Source organism: Delphinus delphis, chromosome 1, assembly GCF_949987515.2.
Source record: "Delphinus delphis chromosome 1, mDelDel1.2, whole genome shotgun sequence".
In the NCBI taxonomy this organism is placed as follows: Eukaryota; Metazoa; Chordata; class Mammalia; order Artiodactyla; family Delphinidae; genus Delphinus; species Delphinus delphis.
The window spans coordinates 129406551-129430586 of NC_082683.1; the positions used below are offsets into that span (position 1 = coordinate 129406551).

General features: G+C 37.9%; 1 protein-coding gene across 1 annotated transcript in view; it reads left to right on the forward strand.

Moving 5' to 3' along the window:
* The window catches only part of ZBTB37 (zinc finger and BTB domain containing 37), a 28369-nt gene extending 4729 nt beyond the window's left edge, over positions 1-23640 (forward strand). Inside the window, 1 exon segment of the mRNA XM_060034201.1 lies at positions 6622-23640. Coding sequence (XP_059890184.1) covers positions 6622-7110 — 489 coding nt within the window. The 3' untranslated portion in view covers positions 7111-23640.
* Positions 23641-24036: the final 396 nt, after the last annotated feature.

The window sequence follows — 24036 nt, forward strand, 5'->3', positions numbered from 1 at the left end:
GTAGAACACAATAAATTGTAAACACTGTGGCCCTTTAAAAGGAAACACTGGTGGATTAAGATTGCGTAGCTAATTTTTTATCTTCTGCACTATACTGATAGTATCTTGTTTAATTTTTATCTAAACCACTAGATGTTTATTGTGTATATAGTATAGTAACAGCAGTTAAGACATTGTTATAAACTGTATTTACTTGTATATTATCATGCTGTTTGGTATCAGAAAAGGAACTGCAACCATTATAGGAGAATTTTTTAGTTTTAATAAGGTGTGAGAGAAAGTGTTAGGAGCTTGGAGGAAAAGTAAGTTTACTCATATTATTAGGGCCCTTCTTCTCTTCATCTCTCAAATAAAATGTGATGACTCTGTGACCTATGTGACGGTAACTATTGTGAAAATAAATACAGCAATGAGACAGACCTTACAACTTAATGTGGGCATAAGACAGACTAACAAATACACAAAGCACATATAGATAAGGCTATATAGACTTAAGTAACTGTGTTGTGGGAGTAGGAGTGCTTAAAAGGCAGTTACAGGAATCAATATCCACTTAAGGAAAGTGTTACTCAGGGGAGTTTAAGTGTGGTTTTTAAAGTAGTTAGAAAGAGATGACTTATTCCACATATAGTTAGGATAGGGACAAAAATTGGAATTCTACAAGGTTGTTTACCTGACTGAAGCAGAAGGTACAGGCTGTAAAGAAATAGGAGATAAGTGGTATTGTCTGCAATTGCTATTAAGAGATGAGTTAATATATGCCTTAACACAGGGGTCCCCAACCCCCAGGCCTCGGACCAGTAGCGGCTCCCCATTGTCAGTGGAAAAATTGTCTTCCATGAAACGGTCCCTGGTGCCAAAAAGGTTGGGGACCGCTGTCTTAACATGGAAAGTTTATTATGACGAGTCTACTCACCAGTTATTTTTTTCCCACCACATAGAACCAAAACAGGACATGGACTTACATTGTAGTAAAAACAAATTTTGGTAGGCTTGAAGAGCTTCTTGATTATAAGGGTGATTTAACTGGAACAGAATACTTAAGGTCACTCCTTTATTCTAAATATTCTTGGCTTTTTCCTTTTTCTACCACATGAAGGTTAAAATACTTGGTCTAATTTTCCAAGTAATTTATAATCTTTCTAACCCAGCTTTTCTCACCATTCATCAGCATTAACTGTCCCAAACAGGCAGACTTTGTACCTCGGAACTCCATCAGACTTCTGTCTCTGCACCTTGAGTCTGGAATACTCTGTTCTTCCCAGGTGTCTGAGTCCACGCAAGGCCTAACTCCTAGTTCCTTCTGTCCTAACTAGCCTAGTCCTCTTTGATCTCCCCTTCTTAAACCACTGTAGCATTTATACATGGTACCATATAATTTTTTCCTAATTCTCTACTGACTCATATAAATTATTCTTTTCTTATTTACATTAATTTGTCTCCTTCTAGATTGAAATCTCCTTGAGAGCAGAGCCCACATTTTCTAATCTTAGTATCTGACATTGTCTTATCAGGTGCCCACTAAATGGGAGTTGTTTTAGCTCTAAGTAGTTTTGAGTAGCTAAGATTACTGAATAGGTGCCCAATAAAGAGACAACTACTAAATAAGGAGTTATTTAGTTCCCTGTGAAGTCCTCAGTTTGGGAGATATTTAAATAAAATTAATGCACCAATCAGATAAGTCCCTTCAGTTCTTTTAGTCTCTGATTAGTAACTGAAGATTAGGATTGTGGACAGCAGTGAAGGCCATGTCAAGAATCTAGACTGGTATTTGTTTTAGAAAATACGGGAAGCATTCATTTATATGGAATTTACTCATTGTATGGAATAATTCATTTAAAAAATAGTTTTTGAACACCAGCTACATATCAGGTACTGTCAAGTCCTGGCATATTAGGCAATATAGAATTATCCCTGTGCTTACAGAGTTTACAATCTAGTAGGGAATTGCCAACGGGGAGAAGTGAAATGATCCACTTCTTCCTGACGAAGAGAACCAGGAGGCAGCCATTTTTGTCCTTGCTTCTTTTAGAGTATAAAGGAATAAAACTACCAAAGATACATTGTTACCTTTGACAAGGACCTAATCTACATTTTATGCTCATTTATTTGCTCTTTTATTGCAATTTATTTTATTTTATTTTATTTTTTGTTGCGCTATGCACGCCTCTCACTGTTGTGGCCGCTCCCGTTGCGGAGCACAGGCTCCAGACGCGCAGGCTCAGCGGCCATGGCTCACGGGCCCAGCCACTCTGCAGCATGTGGGATCTTCCCGGACCGGGGCACGAACCCGTGTCCCCTGCATCGGCAGGCGGACTCTCAACCACTGCGCCACCAGGGAAGCCCTATTGTAATTTTATTGCAATAATTTTTAGGTGAAATTGATCATAATGTGTGAGTTTTCTGATTATGGTTCATGACAGATAACTAAAATACATTCACTTTCTGTTTGTGGATAATACTGCTATGACATTGTTTTCCTTAAAGTTAGGCAGTTTTTTTTAGGGAATAGGTATCCTCAAGATTATGAATAATATTGTGAATTTTTGTAATGTTTAATAATAGCTAACATTTATTGAGCTACATTAAGCACTTTCATTCAACACTCATAGCAACCTATAAGGCAGATGCTAATTATATTCGTTTTACAGATGAAGAAACTGATGCACAGAGTAGTTAAATAACTTGCTCAAAGTCGAACAGTAAGTAGGATGCAGGTTTGAACCCAGGTTCCAGCACCCTTAATTTCTGTAAAGTATAACATCAGGCATTCAGGGATATCTCAAGGAATTATTATCATATTTGATTCCCATGAGAATCCAGTGGAATTGGCAAAACATATTCTAACATTTTTATTTTATGGATGGGGAAACTAAACCTCAGAGAAGTTATTCTATGCTCTGCCCATGGTCACCCAGGACCTTTTAGTGGGATAATCCCTCATTATTATTATTTTTTTTGGCTGTGTTGGGTCATCGTTGCTGCGCGCAGGCTCTCTCTAGCTGTGGCGAGTGGGGGCTACTCTTCTTGTGGTGTACAGGCGTCTTATTTCGGTGGCTTCTCGTTGCGGAGCACAGGCTCTAGGCGCACGAGCTTCAGTAGTCGTGGTGTGGGGGCTTCAGTAGTTGTGGTTTGCGGGCTCTAGAGCGCAGGCTCAATAGTTGTGGTGCAAGGGCTTAGTTGCTCCACAGCATGTAGGATCTTTCCGGACCAGGAATCGAACCCATGTCCCCTGTATTAGCTGGTGGATTCTTAACCACTGCGCCACCAGGGAGGTCCCAATCCCTCATTCTTTATGTGAGTGCAGTTTTGATTATCCAGGGAATTGGAGCAGAAAGAAATGTTATATGAAATAAATCAGAAATCATCTAAAGCCTTACCATTCAATGCTTGACCTCATACTGCTTCCCAAACCTGCTGAGAACCACCTCTATTCTGTTGGAAATACTGAAGAGCATTGTTAGCTAACGTGTGAAAGGAGACAACACACATTTTTAGATATTCAAGAAAGGGTATAAGATTATTTGCTAATTAGATTCATTTTTCTCCATTTAATCCAGTCAACTTTTACATATTCTCCTCTTTGCATTGTACTTTATCTCTGCTACACGTATGGAATTTTCTCCTATATATTTAAAATGCTTATATAGGGACTTCCCTAGAGGTCCAGTGGTTAAGGCTTTGTGCTTCCAATGCAGGGGGCACAGGTTCCATCCCTGGTCAGGGAACTAAGATCCCACATGCTGTGCGGCCAAAAAATAAATAAATAAATAAAATGCTCATATATATTTGTGTGTGTGTGTGTGTGTGTATTTTTGTTTTTGTTTTTTTCTTTTTTTGGCCATGCCGCACATCACGTAGGATCTTAGTTCCCTTACCAGGGCTTGAACCCATGCCTCCTGCAGTGGAAGCACAGAATCTTAACCACTGGACCACCAGGGAAGCCCCTATATATGTATTTTGTGTGTGTGTGTATGTGTATATAAGCTTTTTACTCAAAACATTATACATAAAAAACATATATGTGCTATATACACCCATGCACACAAGAACTTTAGAAGTCAGCAGGCTAAATAAATCAGAAATTTATGAATGGTGATATTTTAATATAGAATTTTGAATGCAAAGGATTTATAAATTCAAGATTTTTAAATTATTCATTCAAAGGAATATATTGTTCCCTCTCCCTCCCAGCTTTCAGATAGGAGGAAACCATGTTTATTTCATATGTTAAATATTTTGACTATTTAGATTGTTCATGTTCAGATTAAGTAAAACAAAATTAAGGTCTTAGCTAATTGATATTAAGGAATTATTGTGGTTTTTTTAGGTGCGATAGTGGTATTTCGATTACATTAAGAAAAAAGAATCCTCGTCTCTTAGAAATGCATACTAGAATATGTATGAAATTATGTCTGGGATTTTCTTCAAAAATAATATGAAAAAGGAGAGAAGTAGGTGAGGGTAAAGAAAAAACAAAATTGATCATGTGTTGATAATTGTTGGGTGATGAGGAGTCAACACACTGTTGTGTCTAAAACGTAATAAAAAGTTTTAAACTGTATCATTTTCCCTTCATTAAAAAAGAAATTAAATCAGAAAAAGAAAGCATTTATTTTGCAATGATGTAAAAGGTTAGTAATCTAAGTAACAATAGCAGAGTTTTAATGCTACTTTTATAATAATTGCTTTTTTTATGTCTTGAGTAATTTTATTTCAATGCAAGAAATTTAACTTAGTGGGGAGATACTTTATAAACTAAGAGAAATTGGAGGAATATAACTCACAGATTATTCTCTTTATTTATTTTTGGCTGCATTGGGTCTTCGTTGCTGCACGCGGGCTTTCTTTAATTGCGTCAAGTGGGGGCTACTCTTCGTTGCGGTGCGCGGGCTTCTCATTGCGGTGGCTTCTCTTGTTGTGAGCACGGGCTCTAGGCGCGCAGGCTTCAATAGTTGCGGTGTGTGGGCTCTATAGCGCAGGCTCAGTAGTTGTGGCTCGCGGGCTCTAGAGCACAGTAGTAGAGCACAGTAGTTGCGCACAGGCTTAGTTGCTCTGTGGCATGTGGGATCTTCCCGGACCAAGGCTCGAACCTGTGTCCCCTGCATTGGCAGGCGGATTCTTAACCACTGTGCCACCAGGGAAGCCCTCTCTTTACTTTTAATAATCTGTTTAAATCAAACCACTACAAATAATAGGTATGTAAAATTAGATGATAATACTTCTGTGCAGTGTATTTTAAGGACACTTACCTTTACTATAAACAGTTTGAAAAGTGAATTAGCAACATCATTAGGAATATGTATTTCTCCTACTTTGTTTTGTCTGCTTTTTGTTCAGAAGTTTCATCTTTTTGTTCAGAGGGCAAAATCAGAAACCAAGTCTTTTTTTTTTTTTTGGGGTGACTTTTTTTTTTTAACTTATTTACTTATTTATTTATTTTGGTTGTGCCAGGTCTTAGTTTCGGCTCCAGAGCTCCTTAACTGTGGCTTGGCGGCTCCTTAGTTGCAGCAGTCTGGCTCCTTAGTTGTGGCATGCAAACTCTTAGTTGCAGCATGTGTGTTGGATCTAGTTCCCTGACCAGGGATTGAACCCGGGCCCCCTGCATTGGGAGCACGGAGTCTTATCCACGGCACCAGCAGGGAGGTCCCAGAAACCAAGTCTTGTACTTCTTTCTCTGTGGCACCTGTCATTGTATTTGGTGGACAATAGTCACTCAGTAAATACTTACTGAGTATCAAATTGTGAAGAGGTTATAGGAGGGAATAACCAAGTTAGTAAATTCATATCTCAGCCTAGTTTCTTTTCCCAGCTCTTTTGCCAGTTTTCTCTGAGGTCAGTTAAACTTTTATTAGTCTTTAGAATGAAGAAAATGTGTTGGTGTGGTACTAAAATATTTTGGGGTAAAAAGGAATACTGTCACCTACAAATTATATACATTTTTATAAAGCTAGTTACTGTTGGGTTAAATTTTAGTATTAATGATAATGCCATAAATATGATTTATAATGTGCTTGCCATAATGTATTCTGTACTATCCGATATAGTAGCCATTAGCCATGTCACATGTGGCTATTTAAATTTAAATTTTAGTTAACTGAAAGCAATTAAAATGAAAAATTCAGTTCCTCAGTCACACTAGCAAATTACACATGCTTAATAGCCACATGTGCCTGGTGGCAACTGTATTAGGTGGTGTGGATTATCAAGTATTTCCATCATCACAGAAAGTTGCCTAAGTTGCCAACATTGCCTAAGTACCTACCTGATTGTCTAGACTATAATTGCAAATTAGAGTCCAAATGGATGGTATTAGTGGGCTTAGATTCTCGTACCACCACAAATTAAACATTCAGCAGGGGTTTAATAAGCATGCAGTTTTTCAGCAAGAAAGTAACTCAGCTGTCCTGTTGTTTTATGGTAATGGAATAGAGTGGCCTCGATTTTTTTTTTTAATTTCTATCTTAACATATTTACTTTTTCATAGTAATTAATTTCCTATTTGGATCGCTACAAAAAATAAGCATATAGCTAAGTAACAGACGTAAAAATAGATTTGATGTCTTTTACTCTATATACGTAATAATACATATTCTTTCTTATTGTCCTCACCTGGTACAGGTAGAAGAGTCAGCAATGATGGGAGTAAGTGGCTATGTGGAGTATCTCCGAGAGCAGGAAGTATCTGAGCGGTGGTTCCGGTATAACCCCCGTCTCACCTGTATCTACTGCGCCAAATCTTTCAACCAGAAGGGGAGCCTGGACCGCCACATGCGCCTGCACATGGGGATTACACCATTCGTCTGCCGCATGTGTGGCAAGAAATATACCCGGAAAGATCAGCTGGAGTATCACATCCGCAAGCACACAGGCAACAAGCCCTTTCACTGTCATGTTTGTGGCAAAAGTTTCCCCTTCCAGGCCATCTTGAATCAGCACTTTCGCAAAAACCACCCTGGCTGTATACCCCTGGAGGGGCCTCATAGCATCTCCCCTGAAACAACTGTCACATCTCGGGGACAAGCCGAGGAAGAGTCACCTTCACAAGAAGAGACAGTTGCTTCTGGGGAAACTGCCCAGGGCTCTGTGTCCACTACTGGGCCAGATTGAAACAGCGAGGAGGTGGGGCAGACTCTCTTCCCCTTTGGGCCGTAAGTAACCAGCATCACGGCCATGGGCTGGTATTTAGATTCACAAAATGCCACAACACCAGATCAGAAGATGTTAGCAAGATGTTGTATCAGCAACATACACAAAAGCACTAGAGGCTCTTCCCCTCTTTCTTCCCACCTCACACTTTGGAAAATAATCAAGCAAATCAACTTTCTAATTCAGGGATCAACAGCCTTGGTTTGTTAACTTTATAAAAAAAAAATTTTTTTTTAACAAAACAATGATAAGTGATCATTTATCTACCAGTCATGTTTGAACACTGTACTTTGGTCCATATCACCCTGGTGGCTGTAATTGCCCAGATCTGAAAAATGAAGCAGGAGCCTTGGTCATCTGAACCAGCCAGCCACAAGAGAGAAGGAAGTAATCATGATGGTGATGATGAGGGGGAATTTCTCTTCTTCCTTCCCTGCCAGAACATGCAGTTTCTTATCTCAAGAAGGGGGAAAAAAAAAAAAAAAAAGAATCCCAGTGGTTCTTTTTGTTTTGAAAGGTTAGATTAATCTTTGCCCTGACAAGGCGTCTGATACTTTGCCTGATTGTTTCATGTATGCAGCCATCTTGGAGCAGTATTCTAATGGGCAGCATCACCTGAAGCACTTTAGGCACCTGGAAGTGAAATGAGCAGCAAAGTGTTTGCAATATGTAGTTCTGCATTTGGGGCCTGGGTGTTGTGTTGAGGAAGGGGGGAGCAGGGAAGGAAGTGTTTTTGCTCTGCAATTATCGAACAGCACAGAGGCAGCCGTACTGCAACTTCCTGATTGGTATTTGTAAGCCATAGTGCTTATATATCTTAAGGTGTTAGGAAATGGCTCTAGTCCAGATCAGTTAACGCGTAAGGCTGACTACCAAAGTTTCATCCAGCCTCTTCGGCTCCTAGCTTCACATAACAGCAATATTATGCATCAAAAATGTCACTTTACAGTGAAATGAGCCTGGATTGTATTTTTAAATCCACAGGTCTCCATATTTGATAACTTTTATATGACATTTTAAACACACTTTTTTCGCAATATTGTGGTTGTAGAAATTCAATATTATGCTTCTTACTGCAACTACAGTTCCATTTCCTTCTACATATGTGATAGTTTATATTTTCAGTCCAATAGAAGAACCTCACTAAATCCATGTCTTGCGTCTGCAAACTTAGTAATTCGTAAACCAACCATCAGCAAATTGCTGGTGACTCCAAGAGCTTTGCTTTTTAATAATACACTACAGGGCATTTACCAGAAAACATCATGCACAATCATGTTGCAATAAATTGATCAAGGGATTGATTTTGATCAGGTTTGGTTACTTAATCATTCCTAAGATTTTTAAAACTTCAAGGGACCTTTTTGGTAATTCTGGGTATTTCTGAGATTCTTAATCCAGCACTGAGAGTCAGAAAGAATTTACCGAACATGTAGAGCTTTAGATGCCCTGTCTTGCGTGCAGAGAATGAAGGAGGATTATTAAGGGATGCAGGCAAGTAGATGCTTACAAGTTACAGTGCAAATAGAAAAGAGAAAAATCTGTAGCTTCTCTTAATTGATCATTAATTTTTTACAGAGTATTTAAATATGTAGTGGTTTAAGAAATTGTTTTGGTGCAGGGGCATAGATGATTGTAAAAGAGATTTGGGAGAGGGGCTGATCATGCCTGAACTGGTGGTGAGCCATTTGTGAGAACATTAGTAGTGTGCTCCCTTCCTGAGACTGCTTGGGTATGTGAAAAAGTGGGTAGGAAAGAATGGCGTTGCTTTGATGATAGGAAGTTAGAATGCAAAGGGTAATTCTTAAGCAATCTGAGACCTGTACATACATATACAGCTGCACCATATCACTAATGAACGGTTATTTTTTCTTCTGGAAAAACAATGCATCTTTTAATAGGAATGCAATAATGCTACCATTTGATTAGAGCCTACCCTTAAACATTATGTTGAAGCCGTATTTTGTCTTCAGAAGACATAGACTATGGCATTCTCCTCTTTAGATGGGCAACAGCATGATAGGGTGAAAACTGTCGCCTAGGGCCGTCTTAGGGACCAACTATGCTCTGTGGCATAGAAAAAGTAGAGTTGAAATTAGACTGAAATCTTTAAGGAAACATTTCAGCTGGTAATCAATGCTTTCAGTGGACAGATTTTGCCATTACTAAATAGGGAGGTGAGAGGTACAGAATATGCTGCTTTAGATGGAGCTTTTAAGCCTACCAAAAATTGTTAAGTCCATCCTACTTTTCAGAAGTATTATGCTGGAAAGTTCTATATTGCTTTGTTAGTTTCTTAGATGTTATTTGAGAAAATAGAGCTATTTAAACTATTACCAAATTGTAAAAGTGAGGTGCAGTAATTTCTGTAAAGAGAAACTTTGCAGCATTTGTCAGTACTCCATCCAGGGTTAGCAACAAACATTTTAAATGAAGTAGGGACTGTCTGATAGATGTGGAAATGCTATGAGTGTTTGATGGGTTCCCCCTCCCTTTTTATTCACTGCTAATAGGTTTTTGCTGTATCTGTACTGTGAATAGAGTGCTTCTCGGTCATCTAGGACCACATCAGCACAATCGTGTTTGCTGGTTCTCTCCTCTTAACTGGCCTAGGGCAGAGCCATGAAATTCAAGCCAGCCTAACTTTTAAACAAATATACGTTTCTGAAAGCAGTTTCCCCATTTTAGTTAGAAGACATATTACTCTAAATAACTATCCAAGATTCTTATCCAGGTTCACTGTGACATTGTCCTAGTTCTTAGCTAACATCACTGTAGGGTCATAGGAGTTAGTAGTGTTCTATCTACCTTAATGAATAGCTATATAGGTGTGTGCACAGAGGATACCTCTCTTAAGGATGTACTAAATGGACTTTAGCTAATGCTGAAAACTCATTACCAAATTTTAACTTGCACGTGTCACCTTGTGAAGGGAACAGCATTAGCAGTGAGAGCTAAATCATCATTAAGTACTTTAATGCCATGAAATAGCAAACACTGGGACTGTTTTCATTTATTGAGTAGCACTTAATAGCAAAGGAGCTACCCAATATTCTCAGCAAAAGAAGAGAGATGACAATATATTAATCTGCTTTCATTCTAAGAGGTACCTTTTATTCTCTCTCAGAACTCTGAAACCAGTTTAAAATATGGCATTGGCATGAACAGTAATACTGTACTTAGGCAGAAGGCTCTTTCTAATGACTTGTTCTCTCTTTACTCAGAACCATATTTACCTCTGAACTGAGTTGAATTTTACTTTATGTGAGTTGCAAACTACCCCCAAGCTATCCGTTATACTAGAGGGTCAAATCTAATCTTGAATGTGTAAAAATAAATTCGTTCCTGAAGGATAAAAATTGGAAAAGAAGGGAGATAGTAGTTAAGGGAAGTTTTCTTGTTGTTACTTTTTGGGTTTTTTTTTTTCAATGTTTCCAGTTCCCTCTACATCATTGAAACAGGGTTTTCCAAAGATGGCATGACAATAGAAATAAACCATTTTCCTACTAACTTCATAGTTGAAATCAGGCCTTGGTTGGAAGTGGTTTTATGGAAGAGTGAAATAGTGAACATCATCCTTAATAGCTGAATAGTCTTTAGTCAAGAAATAACTTTTGAAAAGTTTTAGCTGTTACTTAACACTAATTTTGTTTTAACTGGTAAAAATGATATTTTATTTGACTGGAAGATCTAATTTAAAGAAATGAAAGCAATGGGTAATGGAAAGGAAATTAAATTGAACAAAGATAAAAGTCTTCTAAGTCATAGTGGAAAGGCATTTAATCAGGAAGGAGTTGGAATCTTAGAAGTTTTTATTTTTTCAGCTGCAACAGATGTGGGGTTTTTTTCTCTTCCTCAAATGTTCTCCTTATCTGTATACTTACTCATTCAGTATTTTGGTTGCTGAGATTTAGAGAAGGGACAACTAGCAATTAAACCAGGTAAATCCCTTAATTTGAGAGGATGCCCCTTAGCAAAGTATATCTCTAGGATTTAGTAATTAGATCAAGGTTCAGCAAACCATAGCCCCCAGGCCAAATCCTGAGGTCACCTGTACTGTAAAGAAAGTGATAGTGGAATAAATCCACACCAATTCGTTTTGGTATTGTTAATGGCTACTTTCTGCAATAGTGGCAAAGTTGAGTACTTTGACAGAGACCACATGGCCTGCAAAGCTTGAAAACAAAAGTTTGCCAAGTCCAGAATTAGATTTGAAACAATTACACCACTGCCTCTCAATTTGTCACTCTTGCCATTTTGCCTTTATAATAATAGTTTGGTTGAGGTTTTAAATTCATACTGCCGTATATGCATCAGTTTCTTGAAAGAGGTTGCCATCTTTTTCTAGATCCTTGTCTCATTTGTGCTCCTTCTTGAATCCCATTGCTTTAAAGCATTTAGAGTAGGCCTTATGATTTGTCCTTGCCTTAAAGCTGCATTAAAGTTTAGGATGGTAATTACAGATATAAGAAAGTAATTCTTTAAAATAATTCCCATGCATAATAATGTAGGGTTAAATGAATACCATGTTTACCTAAAGTGCTGTAAGAAAAGTAATGTTTTTATAAGTGTTTTGCCATTTCTCTAAGTTAACATAATGAAGATGATGGCAAGAATGAAGTTATTCCCACTAGTATTAAAATTTAATTTCTGTTATGAATAAGTGGTTTGATTCTTATCCAAAGTACTGTTTCTCTAGATTAGAAACCTCTACCCATTTCCTTTACTATAAATCTTCATTTCCTCAAGTAAACTCACTCTGTTCCATGTGGAATAGTAAAAAGCCAAAATCTTCCTTTTTTTTTTTTTTAAGTCAGTGTTTTAAAACATAATGAAACATCTGAAGATTTAAAGTTCTTTTTAGACCTACCTTCCAATTTCTGTTATAGTTTGTAATGCTTCTAAATCTGTAATGGGCCATTATGTATTTGATTTGTGAATGTTCATTCTTACTGTTCAAATAGCTTATTTATGCCAGATGTGGAAAAAATGGAAAATGTTAGGATGATAATAAACAGAATTCCTTGCAAGAGGAGAATATAATTGCTCCCCATTTGGAAACAATACATGGACTTCTGAGGTAAATTTATCTGGGCAAAGTGTTCTAGGCCATGCTGATACAATACAGTGGATTTGATTCTTATTTTGTTGTGAGCTCTACCAAGACATACGAAGTTTGGATGAGTGACCTAGCCGCATATATGGCACCTCTTCAGTAGGCATTTTATTCTTAAAGTTGCCTTTTTTCTAAGTTGGATATTAGTAGGTTTTATATGTTACACCCTCCAAGTAATAATAATCTTCATCTAGAAGGTTCCAGAATATTTGCTTAGGTGACATCTGCCTTGTCTTAGAGCACTTATAGTAATAGTGAGTTCTTGAGATTTTGGAGTGCTGCTTTTCTGGTTAATTTGGGATTCTGATGAATCTGGGGTAGAGGACTTGTGAAAGAAATCGTATTTAGGTAGCCCAGTGAATCATCTGCCTCCACCACCATTTGAGGTCTTGGTAATAGATGTCATTTAAATACGAATCTGTTGAAAACAATGGAGTTTGCCAAGCATTATGACTTCTTTGATAATTATCAGTCTTATGTTGCTTTGCCTCCTTTGCTTTTTAGTGTCTGTTTTCACTCTTATTCTTAAGTGGTGCTTTTCCCAGGGCCAGTCTTTTTACTTTGCATTAAGTATGTTTTCTTGCTCAGGACAAGCCAAAGTTGGATATTTTGAGTACTTTCAAACCCGACTTAATTACATTCCAAAGGATGTAATTGTTGATAGGAACAGTGATATCAAAACCTGCAAGATATCTGTACAGACTAGCCAGTTTTGTTGTGTAGGCAGACTATCTTTTCCCTCAATTGTAAGGAACAGCAATAACTTAGAAGGCAAATATTACCTGAAATATACAGTATATTCACAGAGTGTGCATATATAAGATAAATAAATACCTTACATCTTCTCCATTATCTGTATAATAAATACCTCCCATAGTAACATAATTAAGAAAGGTCCATTAGCTCAAACAGTGGAAGTTTTAAAAACAAAGCTTAGTTACAAAGGCAGAGCAGTTTAGGGAAAAAAAAACAAGAAAACACTTTTCTAATGCTTGCTTTTTTCATGTCTACTCAGTAAGTCCTGTTAAGGAAGCTAGAATTCACCACCCAGTTAAGAGAGAGATTTGTTCAGTATCTCATATGACCAACAACACAATTTAATATACTGTGAATTTTAGAATCTCAATCCATAATGCGGGAAGTCAAACTATGTATCTCATAGGAAAATGTTCCCTGTTCTATGAAATCACTTCTCTTAAATGGTAGGTAGCATACAGGAGAATCTGTTCCATTAAGTAAATTTTTGTTCCATTAAGTAATTTTTGGTACCAGATAATCTGCTTGGAATTTGTATAACAAAATTGATTTTAGACATAGTTTAGATGTGGCTTCCTATACTTGAGAGTCCTAAACCCACTTGGTTAGAGGCTGGTGTATACTTTTAAAAGCCTGCACTTTTCACTACAGAGATAAAAGATCAAAAAGAAGGGGACAGAATTAACCATACTAAGTGCTTTAGGGACATAATTGCAGTAAATTCTCAAGATAATCCTATGAGGTAGTAATGGTAGTAACTAAGAATAGCGGACTTTAAGTGTTTACTATGAGTTAGGCACAGTTCTATGTGCCTCACCGTTAACTCATCTAATCCTTATGACAATCCCATTAGGGTAGATACTGTTATTATCCTCACTTTAGAGAGAAAGAAATGGAGACACAGAGAGGTTGACCTAGGCAGTCTTTCACTACACTTGACATTCTTAGTAGAGTATGTTGCCTTTAATAGGTGTAATTATACTACATTTTATAGATGAGGAAACTGTTGAGCCCAAGATTACACAATGGATAAACTGCAGAGCCAATATTTACCTATCTGATTCCAAAGCCCAGGCTATCTCCAGTACATCGTGTTAACTCTGTTTACTTATAAAGTTGGAGTGAACTAGAATATACAATAGCCAGTAACAGCACTGCTTTTAGTGAACTTTTAATTCAGGAATAAGTGATTGGAAGATTTCTTCATGAGATAAAGCAGTTGACCTCTGAGCAGATGTTGAATGATGAATTTTTTCTGGGGATATTGCCCACCAATTTAGAGGAGTCACCCATTTGGTAGTTCTAATTGTGAATGAGTGATTGAGTTACTACCAAGGCAAAAATTAAAAGATAGATAGCATTCCAGTTATCTATTGCTGTGTAATGAACTATCCTAAACCTTAGTGACTTAAAATAGCAACTACTTTATATATCGCATGATGTTGTGAATCAGAAATCCAGGAAAGGCTTGTCTAGGCAATTTCTTGCTCCCTGTGGTGACAGCTCAGGTCACCTGGTAGTATTCAGCAGGTGGTTGGACCGGTCAGGAGTGTCCAAGATGATCTCACATTCCTGACACCTTGGTAGGGAGGGCTAGAAGAATAGGCCCAGCAGGCCTCCTCTCCCTCTCTGGAGTCTCAGGGACTCTCCATCTGATCTCTCCATCATAGTAGTCAGAGTTATGAAATGGCAGCTCAGGCCTCCAAGAGGCTGGGCAGAGGATGCCAGTCCTCTTCAAGGCCAGGCCCAGAGCTATCATAGAGTCATCACCATACACTATTGGTCAAAGAAGTCACTGGTCAGCCCAGATTCAAGGGGAGAGGAAATACCTTACCACTTGATGGAAGATGTGTCAAGGATTTGGGGCCAACTTTAATCTGTTATAGGTAGCATTAGGTTTTTTTGATTTGTCTTAACTCTTGTGTGTTCATTTAGGTCAGTTGTTTATGCCATAGAAACCATTTCTTATATCTACCATGGGTCAGTAAAGGAGCTAGAAGGAGAATGAGACAAATACCTGGAACAGATTTCTTTAGCTTCCCACCCCGAGTTTCATTTATGTTATAGCAAAATTTCCATTTTTTCTTTTGTTCCAAGTTCCAAATTATGAGCATTTGCCGTTTTTTGTTTTTTTTTTCCTGTGAAGCCACAGTAACTGTCTATGCTAAACCAGAAATACTCTAGAGGGAATAAAAAGCTTGCTGTTACAGACCTAGATTTATTAGAGATGTCAGCTGTATTTAATTTACAAATAGGCAAGAACTCCTGTGGTATGGAAAGTTTATATGGCTGCTATCTCTGTTTCAACAGGAGTTTCTACTGAGTGGCTAGATGGATTATATTCTTGAGATGATTGCAAGTTTTGCCTACATATGCTACACATCTTTCCTGCCACCATACCACCTCTGGCACAAATTTGTGCTAGGAGAATAGGTTCATTCCATTTATATTACCTTCCATATGGGAAAATCCGTTGCCCAGTTTTATAGTTGTGAATCTTTTAAAATTATCAGTTGCTATCAGCTTCTGTTATATAGAATAACAAATCATTGAATTTGTACAATTTTTGGTTAGACTTGTCAAATTTAGGATGCTTTATTTAAATTCCTGCTGGCTTATAAATGGACTTTTATTTCCTTCAGAAGAAATAATGGCAGAGAATGGATTCTGCTCTAAAAATGATCATCCCCAAATGAATACACTTTCTAAGAGAAGAAAGGTTTGGTATTATCTATCCATTCCATGTACAGTGGTTTCCTAGAGAATTAGTTGTGAGGGCTTCTTGCTGGTCATCCCCAATTATCATATAGTGAAGAGATCTCTGTTTCCCGGTCAGGCCTCAGGAATTACAAATACAGGATATAAAAGGGGTACTCAGGGCTGAAGACTTAATTTAGGACTCTAGAAAATTCTGGAAAGAGAAAAGAAAGACTTCGGCATTTGTAGTTGAATAACCAGGGTTGGAATGTTTGATTCATTTAGGCATCAGGATTAATTAGATTTTATCATATAATGATTGGGGCAAATTTTGATGAATAAAAATAAAATAGCCTTAACATTTTCTTTTTTATCCATATTTCCACTCTGCTGTACCTCAAAGTCTGCTTTTTGTGACAGAGAAGGCTTTGAAAATATACTCCCAGGGAATGAAAAATTGGTTCTAGGTACTTTTGCTAGAACCATCTTTGCCATAGTCAACTTTGCTGCAAGCATTTTCACCTTATAACTAATTCGCTGTAAGGCAATTTTGCCATAAAAGATAAAAAATAAAAATAAAAAATAAAAGAGGGACATTAAAAAGGACATAATGCAGCATGAAAAATGAATAACAAAATTAAAAAAAAACTTTATTGCAAAATACAAAATATTTGAATACCTCTAAAATGTGTGTAGATTCATGGCAATCCTGCACAAATAACTGATTTTGTGTGTTGTACCTAAGCACTTGTCTTCCAGGTCTTTCATTCTTAGTATTTTATACTTTTTTTTTTTTTTTTTTTGCTTGTTGATTCATCTCCTCATTCAGCATTGTTCTTTTTCTTTTTGCTTAAATTTCTTCCTTCATTAAGAGAGGTATCAGTTTCCAAATACCAGGATGCATATTTGTAGCCAAGCTTTGTATTGCATCGTGAAAGCCTCTGCACTGTTGTTTGTTCTTGGCATTTTGTCATATGTCCATTCATAGACTTTCCAAAGTTCTGTGGGAAATGTGGATTCAACTCTGCACCTTTGAGGCTTTTGGCCTCTTTATCCTCCAATGTAGTGTTTCAAAATAAGAAACCAACTCTTGGGGCAAATCATCATTATCTGTCAGCTCAATAAAGGCATCAGTAATGTTGCTAACTGGGAGAAATGCCAGTCGAAACCAAACTATCAAACCAAAAACTCATCCAGTTATTTTATCTTTTGGGGCAAAAACTGTCTTATGACCAATTAGTTATGCTGTGAAAATGTTTGCAGCAAAGATGCTTATAGTGAAAATACTGGACACTTGAAAAATATTTGATAATCTATGAAGATGCCACTCATTCGGTTTCTTACAGCTCTTTGGGCCCTCCTCTAGATTCTCTGTGACTCTTAAATTTGAAATCATCTGGTGGTTGCACGAAAAGTAAGTATAGTTGTTTCTTGAACAATGTGGGAGTTAGGGTGCCGACCTCTGCAAGTGGAAAATCCCCCTATAACTTATAGTTGGCCTCCGTTTCTGTGGTTCCTCTGCATCCAGGGATTCAACCAACCACTGATGGTGTAGTACTGTAGTATTTACTATTGAAAAAAACCTGGCTATAAATGGATCCATGCAGTTCAAACCCATGTCGGTCAAGGGTCAACTGTACTGTGGTCTCAAATTGAAAAAGAGAACAAAGTCAGAAGGGAACCTGCAGACTGACAAAATACTTATTCTTTCTTTTCAGCATCACAAGTCTAAACCATTTAATAACCACATCCTGAGAAATTCCTTAAGGTTTAGATTTCTGCTTTTAGCATATCTTGTGGCAGATGTTTTGACATTTTTGAAGGTGATCTACTGAGTTTCCTATAAATAGAATCCTAACTACAGTGGTTCTTAAAGAACCACTGCAAAAACAATTACAACACAGGGAACAAAGCTTAAAATGTGTTTCCTCTGGAAGCCAAGATGCTAAATCAGGAGTCACTACATGTGGCTGGAATCCACCTCTAGAATGGCTATCAGCCAGATAGCAAAGATATTTAGAATTTATATGGTATTTGATATTTTTACAAAAATGATTTTAAATCATGTAACTTGAAGTTTTAAAAAATGAGCCTGTTTTCTTTTTGGAAAAGTGGGCCAATAAAAATAACACTAATATAATTCAATTGTATATGCATGTGCATTGAACACAGAGTGGTATACTAAAGATAGTTCATGCAAATAACTTTTGTGGGAAGTTTGGCTATTTTCTTAATACCTTTTTTTCATAAATGTATGTTTATAAATATATTTACTCATCCACTATGACCTTGGTAGCTTTAGAAGCATTTTGTTAGTTGTATCATTGATTATAAAAATCAAATTCTTGGCATAGTAGGCTATGAGAGCTTTTAGTTGCTTTGTTTGTATTTTGGCTAAGAAAATTGTTTCTTGCACTTTCTATTTATAAAGATGTTATAACACTTTGCACCCACTTAGTGCAGCTGTTCTTCAGCGACATAAGATGTAGGCGTTAAAGTGAAATGTATGTTTAGAAGCCTGGCAAAAGGAGGGATCTCAAAAGAACAAATTTGGCTTGCATCTACCTGAGAAAAGCTGAGGATAATATAAAATTTAGATTGAAAGTGTCTGTTGGGCTAGGTGTACAGTTGCTGCAAGTTGCAATATCATTGTGAGTTGCCAGCTATGTGTATGTGATTTTATGTATGTATGTGAGAAAAAGGTGTCTGATGAAGGCAGATAAGTCAGTGTAGAAAATTCTACCTCCCATTAAAGACTGAGAATATTCCAAGATTGCCCTGTAGCCCCTTAGGCAGGAGGCTGGATTCCTCAGCCACCATCCACCCCATTCTCTTGTACTCACTTCAGCTCCTCTACCTCTGAGCACTTGGCTGAAGATAGAGTGTAGCTTTCTGTAGCAAGCAAAGGAAAGCCAGACCCAAAATATAGAGACTGCAGTATCTCACTTCTTGTCATGTTCAGATGTCAATGTTTGGTTTCATTGCCCAAATCAAACAGAACACTTGGGTTTAGTGCTTTTATCCACTGGCTTCTATTTGGCAAGAGTAGCCCGTGGAAGTGGAGTCTTTCTGTTGTTTTTAAAGGTGCACTCAACTCCTTTTAATGATGTGAAAATTTTGTTTGAATCCTGAGGGTTTTTTTTTTTTAATTGCCATTTGCAGTCCATTTTGGGGGACTGGAATATCAACCATATTTTCCTGATAATGAGCCTTCTGCCAATATCTTAACTTGCAGTTTTGCATGCAGTTTTTTGGATGACCTGTTTTGCTTTTAGACACTCCGAAGAGAGATTTTTCTGGTTTTAATGCCAATACTGTTAAAATAGTCAGGATGGCCTGTTGTGGGTGTCAGGAAATTCAGTTTTGGAAGTAAAATGCCACTAGGCAGGCCACCTAATCTTTAAATGCAGTTGTAGCACTCAACTGATTTGCTGTTTGGGGCACAAGTACACTGAGCCAAGTCAGGATACCTACCGTGTGAACATTTGTTACAGCTGAGGAAGGACTACTGGCCTTTTCAGAAATATCCCAGAATGCTTTCCACCTTTTCATTTCTAATGCACTGGCTGGTTGTAATTCCACACAGGGATTCTCTGATTAGGAGTGAAAATGAGAGAGTGATCCATTTTCAGATTTTTAGAGGTTGGCATCTGTGTTTTAGGTACTAGCTGATAAGTATTTACTTTCCTGGTGACTGGGTAGGGCAAGTGACAATACAGTGTGAAATTCCAAATGAGACAAGCAGTACTCATTGGTGACAACTGATATAGTAACGTTCGCCTAAATACAGTATGAATGCTATAGGGAGATAGGCAGTAAAATCATGTGAATCTATTCACCACAGCTATTTTTTTTCTAACTATAGAATCATTGTCAACCTATAAGCCATGCTCCTAATATCCTAGACTCAGGAATTAACTCCTGCTGGCTTATCTTTTGTTTGTGCGCAGAGTTTTGGCCTAGGCCTGTCCCGAGCTGTTTTGCTACAAACACATACTTAAGGTGCAGTCTTACTAAGTCAATAATATACTGTCAGCAGTGCAGCCTGTTTTACAGCCACAGTGATTTATTGAAATACAAAACAAACAAAAAAGTGAGAAATGCCTAGGTAATTTGTTTGAGGCATGTTAAATCTGTTAATCTGGGAGGAAGCATAGAGTCTTATCTTTCTTCTATCTGGCTTAGGTGAACAGTGACCTTAGTGCTTTCTGTTACAGAGCCAGTTGACCTAGGCAAGTAGTTCTCCATCTTGGCTGCACATTAGAATCACCTGGGGCATTTAAAAAAGTACTGATGCCTGGGGCCTCCTCTAGACCTTCACGTTTAAGTGGCCTGCTGTGCAACCTGGGCTTTAAAAGCTCCTCAGATGATTTTAATGGGCAGCCAAGGTTGAGAATCATTTTCTAGGTAGTCCTGAATGGTCTTTGGCAGGATAACCTCTACCTGGTTCTCTTTTGTCATAAGATACCTTTATTGGTATCCCAGGCATGGCTCTGAGTTTAAAACTTAGAGTGGGCCAAGGCTCAAGTGGTAAAATGGATCATTTATTTGTCCTCGGAGTAATTCAGTAGAGAGATGTTGCCATCCACCCAGTTTCCTCTCTATACCAAAGTATGCATAAGTCAGCAAAACAGATTTTCAAAGTCTGCTCCCTAGAATCCTCTTTCCCTTGCATATGTGATTTAAGTGGAGATTTTTTTTAACTCTGCTAGCTGAAATGGAGCGCTTGAACTTATTAAGAGAGCCAAGCCCAAGCCACCTAGGGTGATTTTTATTTGTAAAGTAAGCAGGTGGCATCGTTAATGAAGAAAAAGGAGGGCCCTTTCTGGGGTGATGGTGATGTATTTGATTGTTTCTTAGCCTGTCTTCTAAGTGGGATTTCGATGTAAAGCGACTTTCACTTTTCCGTGTTTCTTTGTGAATTAAATGCACTAGCTAAGGCGTAAATATTTCTGAGTTTTACATGAAATGTGAAGTGAGTCATTTCAGCATATTTGTTCCAGGATATCAAAGACTTAACCCAGTAATTCCCAAACGAGTTTTCATATCTTTCATTCTCCCACCCAGGTATAAAGATACCTGCCCATGGCAACCTCACACGTGATAATGGGGAGGGGAGAACTGTTTGATTACCCTTAAAAAAGTGAGAATCACCATTCAAACTAATTAGCTACCAAGTGATTTCTAATTCATGAAAGAAATTTGTGTTTAAGAGCAAGTTCAAATATAGCAGTCTCTCATCTGAGAGACTGCCGGCACTGTAGAAATTTTCATTCATATATTGCCTACAAATAATTGATAATTTCAATTTCAAATAGGTGGTGTGTTTGAGAAGAAAAAGTGGGTGGAAGGAAAAATTGCTAGTGCAGAGGACTGAATTAGCATCAGGCTATGAAATTTCATTAAAATAACATTAAGGCCTGGCTGTTTGCTTAGCATGTATATGCTGCAATGTCAGAGAAAAACGCCTCCTATGCCTTAGAAGATTTGTGAAGGCTTCCTTATATTGTGTGGAATAGAAAAGCAATAGCCTTTGAGACTTGTTTGCATCCGGAGAGTAGCCCATTAGGGTTTTCATACTGAGGAACATGGTGGAGTACTGTGAAACACTGTTGAACTTTATGCAGATCACACCGCACTGGATTTTAAGATTTAGGGAAGGAGAGTAGAGGAGGAGAAGGGGGAAGTAATGGTAAAAATATACAGAGAGAAACTTGTACTATATTTTACACCAGTAATGAAAGAAATTCCCTATCAGGAATTCTTTATCAGGACTGTGAAGCTCTGCCAAGTTCTTCTGTCCTACTGACTGGCTTGCTGATTCCTCTTAAACCTTTAAGAAATCCCTTCTGAAAGAGCTAAACAAAAGCTGGTCTGACTGCAGTTTCACCACCCTGTCCCATCCCCCTATTCACAACAAAAGAAAAACATTCCCAAACTATAGGCAAAAGAAATGTCTCAGTCCGTTAACTTTTCATCCTCTATGGTCTATGTTCACTGTTTTAGCCTGTTGAATTATTTTGTGATCTAATGGCAGAACTTAAATAGATCTGCCAGATCAGTCAGGAATCAATGGCTTCTCCTTTAAGAAATCTTAAAATCAGAACTCTCAATTTTTGGCACGTCAGCATAAGTGAGTAAAGGGAGAAGTAGGTTGAAAGAGCACTTAGGGAATTCCCTGGCGGTCCAGTGGTTAGTGGGTCCTTGGCGCTTCCACTGCCAAAGGCCTGGGTTCAATCCCTGGTCAGAGAACTAATAAGATCCCGCAAAGCCACTTAGATTTCCCTTAGATATCCTGGCTTCTCATAATTTCAGGTGGGACCCACTTATGCTCTGTCTCTGAGAAGAAAAGACAAGACAGAGGGTTCTAAGGTAGAAAAGTCAATGTAGCCGAAATATGGTTTCCTTCAGATGGATATAGTCGGAAAGAAATCTGTCCACCTGTTCTCAATGGTGCTTATATGGTGGGTGACAGCTGTCTCCCATCTACCTGTCCCTGGCACTGTGCCTTCCCACTGGTCACTGTGAAAAGCAGATCACACTGGACTCAGAGGCCAGAATCCAGGACAATTTCCCCCTTCTCATCACTTCTTCATACAGCTAATAATGTAGCATTTACTTCTCTTTGGAAAATTCTTGGGTTTGTCCCCCAAGAAATAGTAAAGCATTTATAGGAAAACAGAAAGTAAGATTCTGGTGGTAGCTATCAAATAAAGAGATTACAGGAAAATTTTAACTTCCCCTCAGCTGATATTTATTGATAGCAAGGACCAACTATGCCTCCTCATCCTGAGTTTCTAAAGGCTACCATAATATTTCTAAGCAACAAACTTATCTAACATTTTTTCACAACTTGTTAATCAAGGATTCATATTAAAACAGACAATCAATTTCTAAAATGTTGTTATCCCTGAAAGGGAATGAGATAGAGTTTTTAACTAGAAGAACCTACCGGTCTGTTTTTTCCCTTTGAAAAAACTAACATTTGAGGTTTGTGTCTTTCATCTGAAGCGATTACTCCATTAATAAAGATGCCTCAGAAAAGTCGGTGAGCCAGGCTAGCACTCTTGCACCTCTGAGGGTGCTGGACTGGGTTTGTACATCTTATTTCCTTAGAGAATATCTGTTTTTATTATGACCTTAACTATAAATACCTATATATAGGAATAGGATTTTCTCTCACCCCACCCTCTCTTAATCATTATCACTTAAGTGTAAACCACACCTCCCCCCACCCCACTTTTACTGAAAAAAATGCACTTTAATTCCTAAGGAGAGTGGCTGTTCCTTGCCCTGAAGCCAGATTACTTCAGGAGGAGAGTTGAGGAGGGAGAACTCTTGGTGACCTCGTAAAATTAACTAAATTCCGTAATGTAAACACAGAAATCAACCATTTTTAAGCTGCCCCCCACCCCCAGCCAAAGGGAAAAAGAAACAACCAAATGAAAAAGTTCAAAATGCCTACCTTGATTTTGGAAGTTTCACTGGGGAAAATACCCAATGTTAAATTATTTTCTCAGCTACCAAATTATCAGAAACTTGTGGGTGGTTTCGTGGGAGGCTGAGACTTTTTTTTTTAATAAAAGGCAAGTGAATCACAGGCTACCAAATATCCTGATTTGTGTCGTTTCTAAGTATCAGATTTGTTCTCTCCCTTAATTTGACAGGCGTTCTCAGTCTCTCCTCCTGTAGATTCTGTCCTTCCCCTGATGACAAGCCAATAGTTCTTGGTGGGGTTGCATGCCTCCTAGAGCCCCAGGAGCCCTGTTGTGTCGGGGGAGGGGGGAGGGCAGGAGGGCGGGCAGAGACTGGGGTTGGGGGAGGGAGATTCAGAGAAAGTGAAAATATATGGGTTTATATAAACATATTTAAAGCAGTTTAGCAAAAGCTTTCTCGTTGAACAGCTTTAAGAACAATGTGAATGAAATCTTAGCAACTTGGTTAGTAATTTGAAAAGTCTATTAATGTATACTTGAAATTCTGTTTGTATAAAAATACATTTTCCTCTTTATTTTAACACTGTGTAAAAGAACATTATGCATGTTGAGTGGTTTGAGAATTAAATGATTTAATATTCAGATTTGAATCTCTGTCTTTTCTGTATAGAGATTAATTTGTTTTAAATTTTTGGATTTTTTTAGTATGAGGGGATTACCTAGATTTCAAGCTCCCCCTGCCCTCTCAGGATGCCTACCATCTTTCAAGATGAAGCAGTGACATATCTCCCTTCTTCACTTTCTTGACCCAGATGTGTTCGCTGGTAGAGAACAATTGAAAGCCTCATTTTACCAAATGCCCAACAGCATCTCTATCCATTT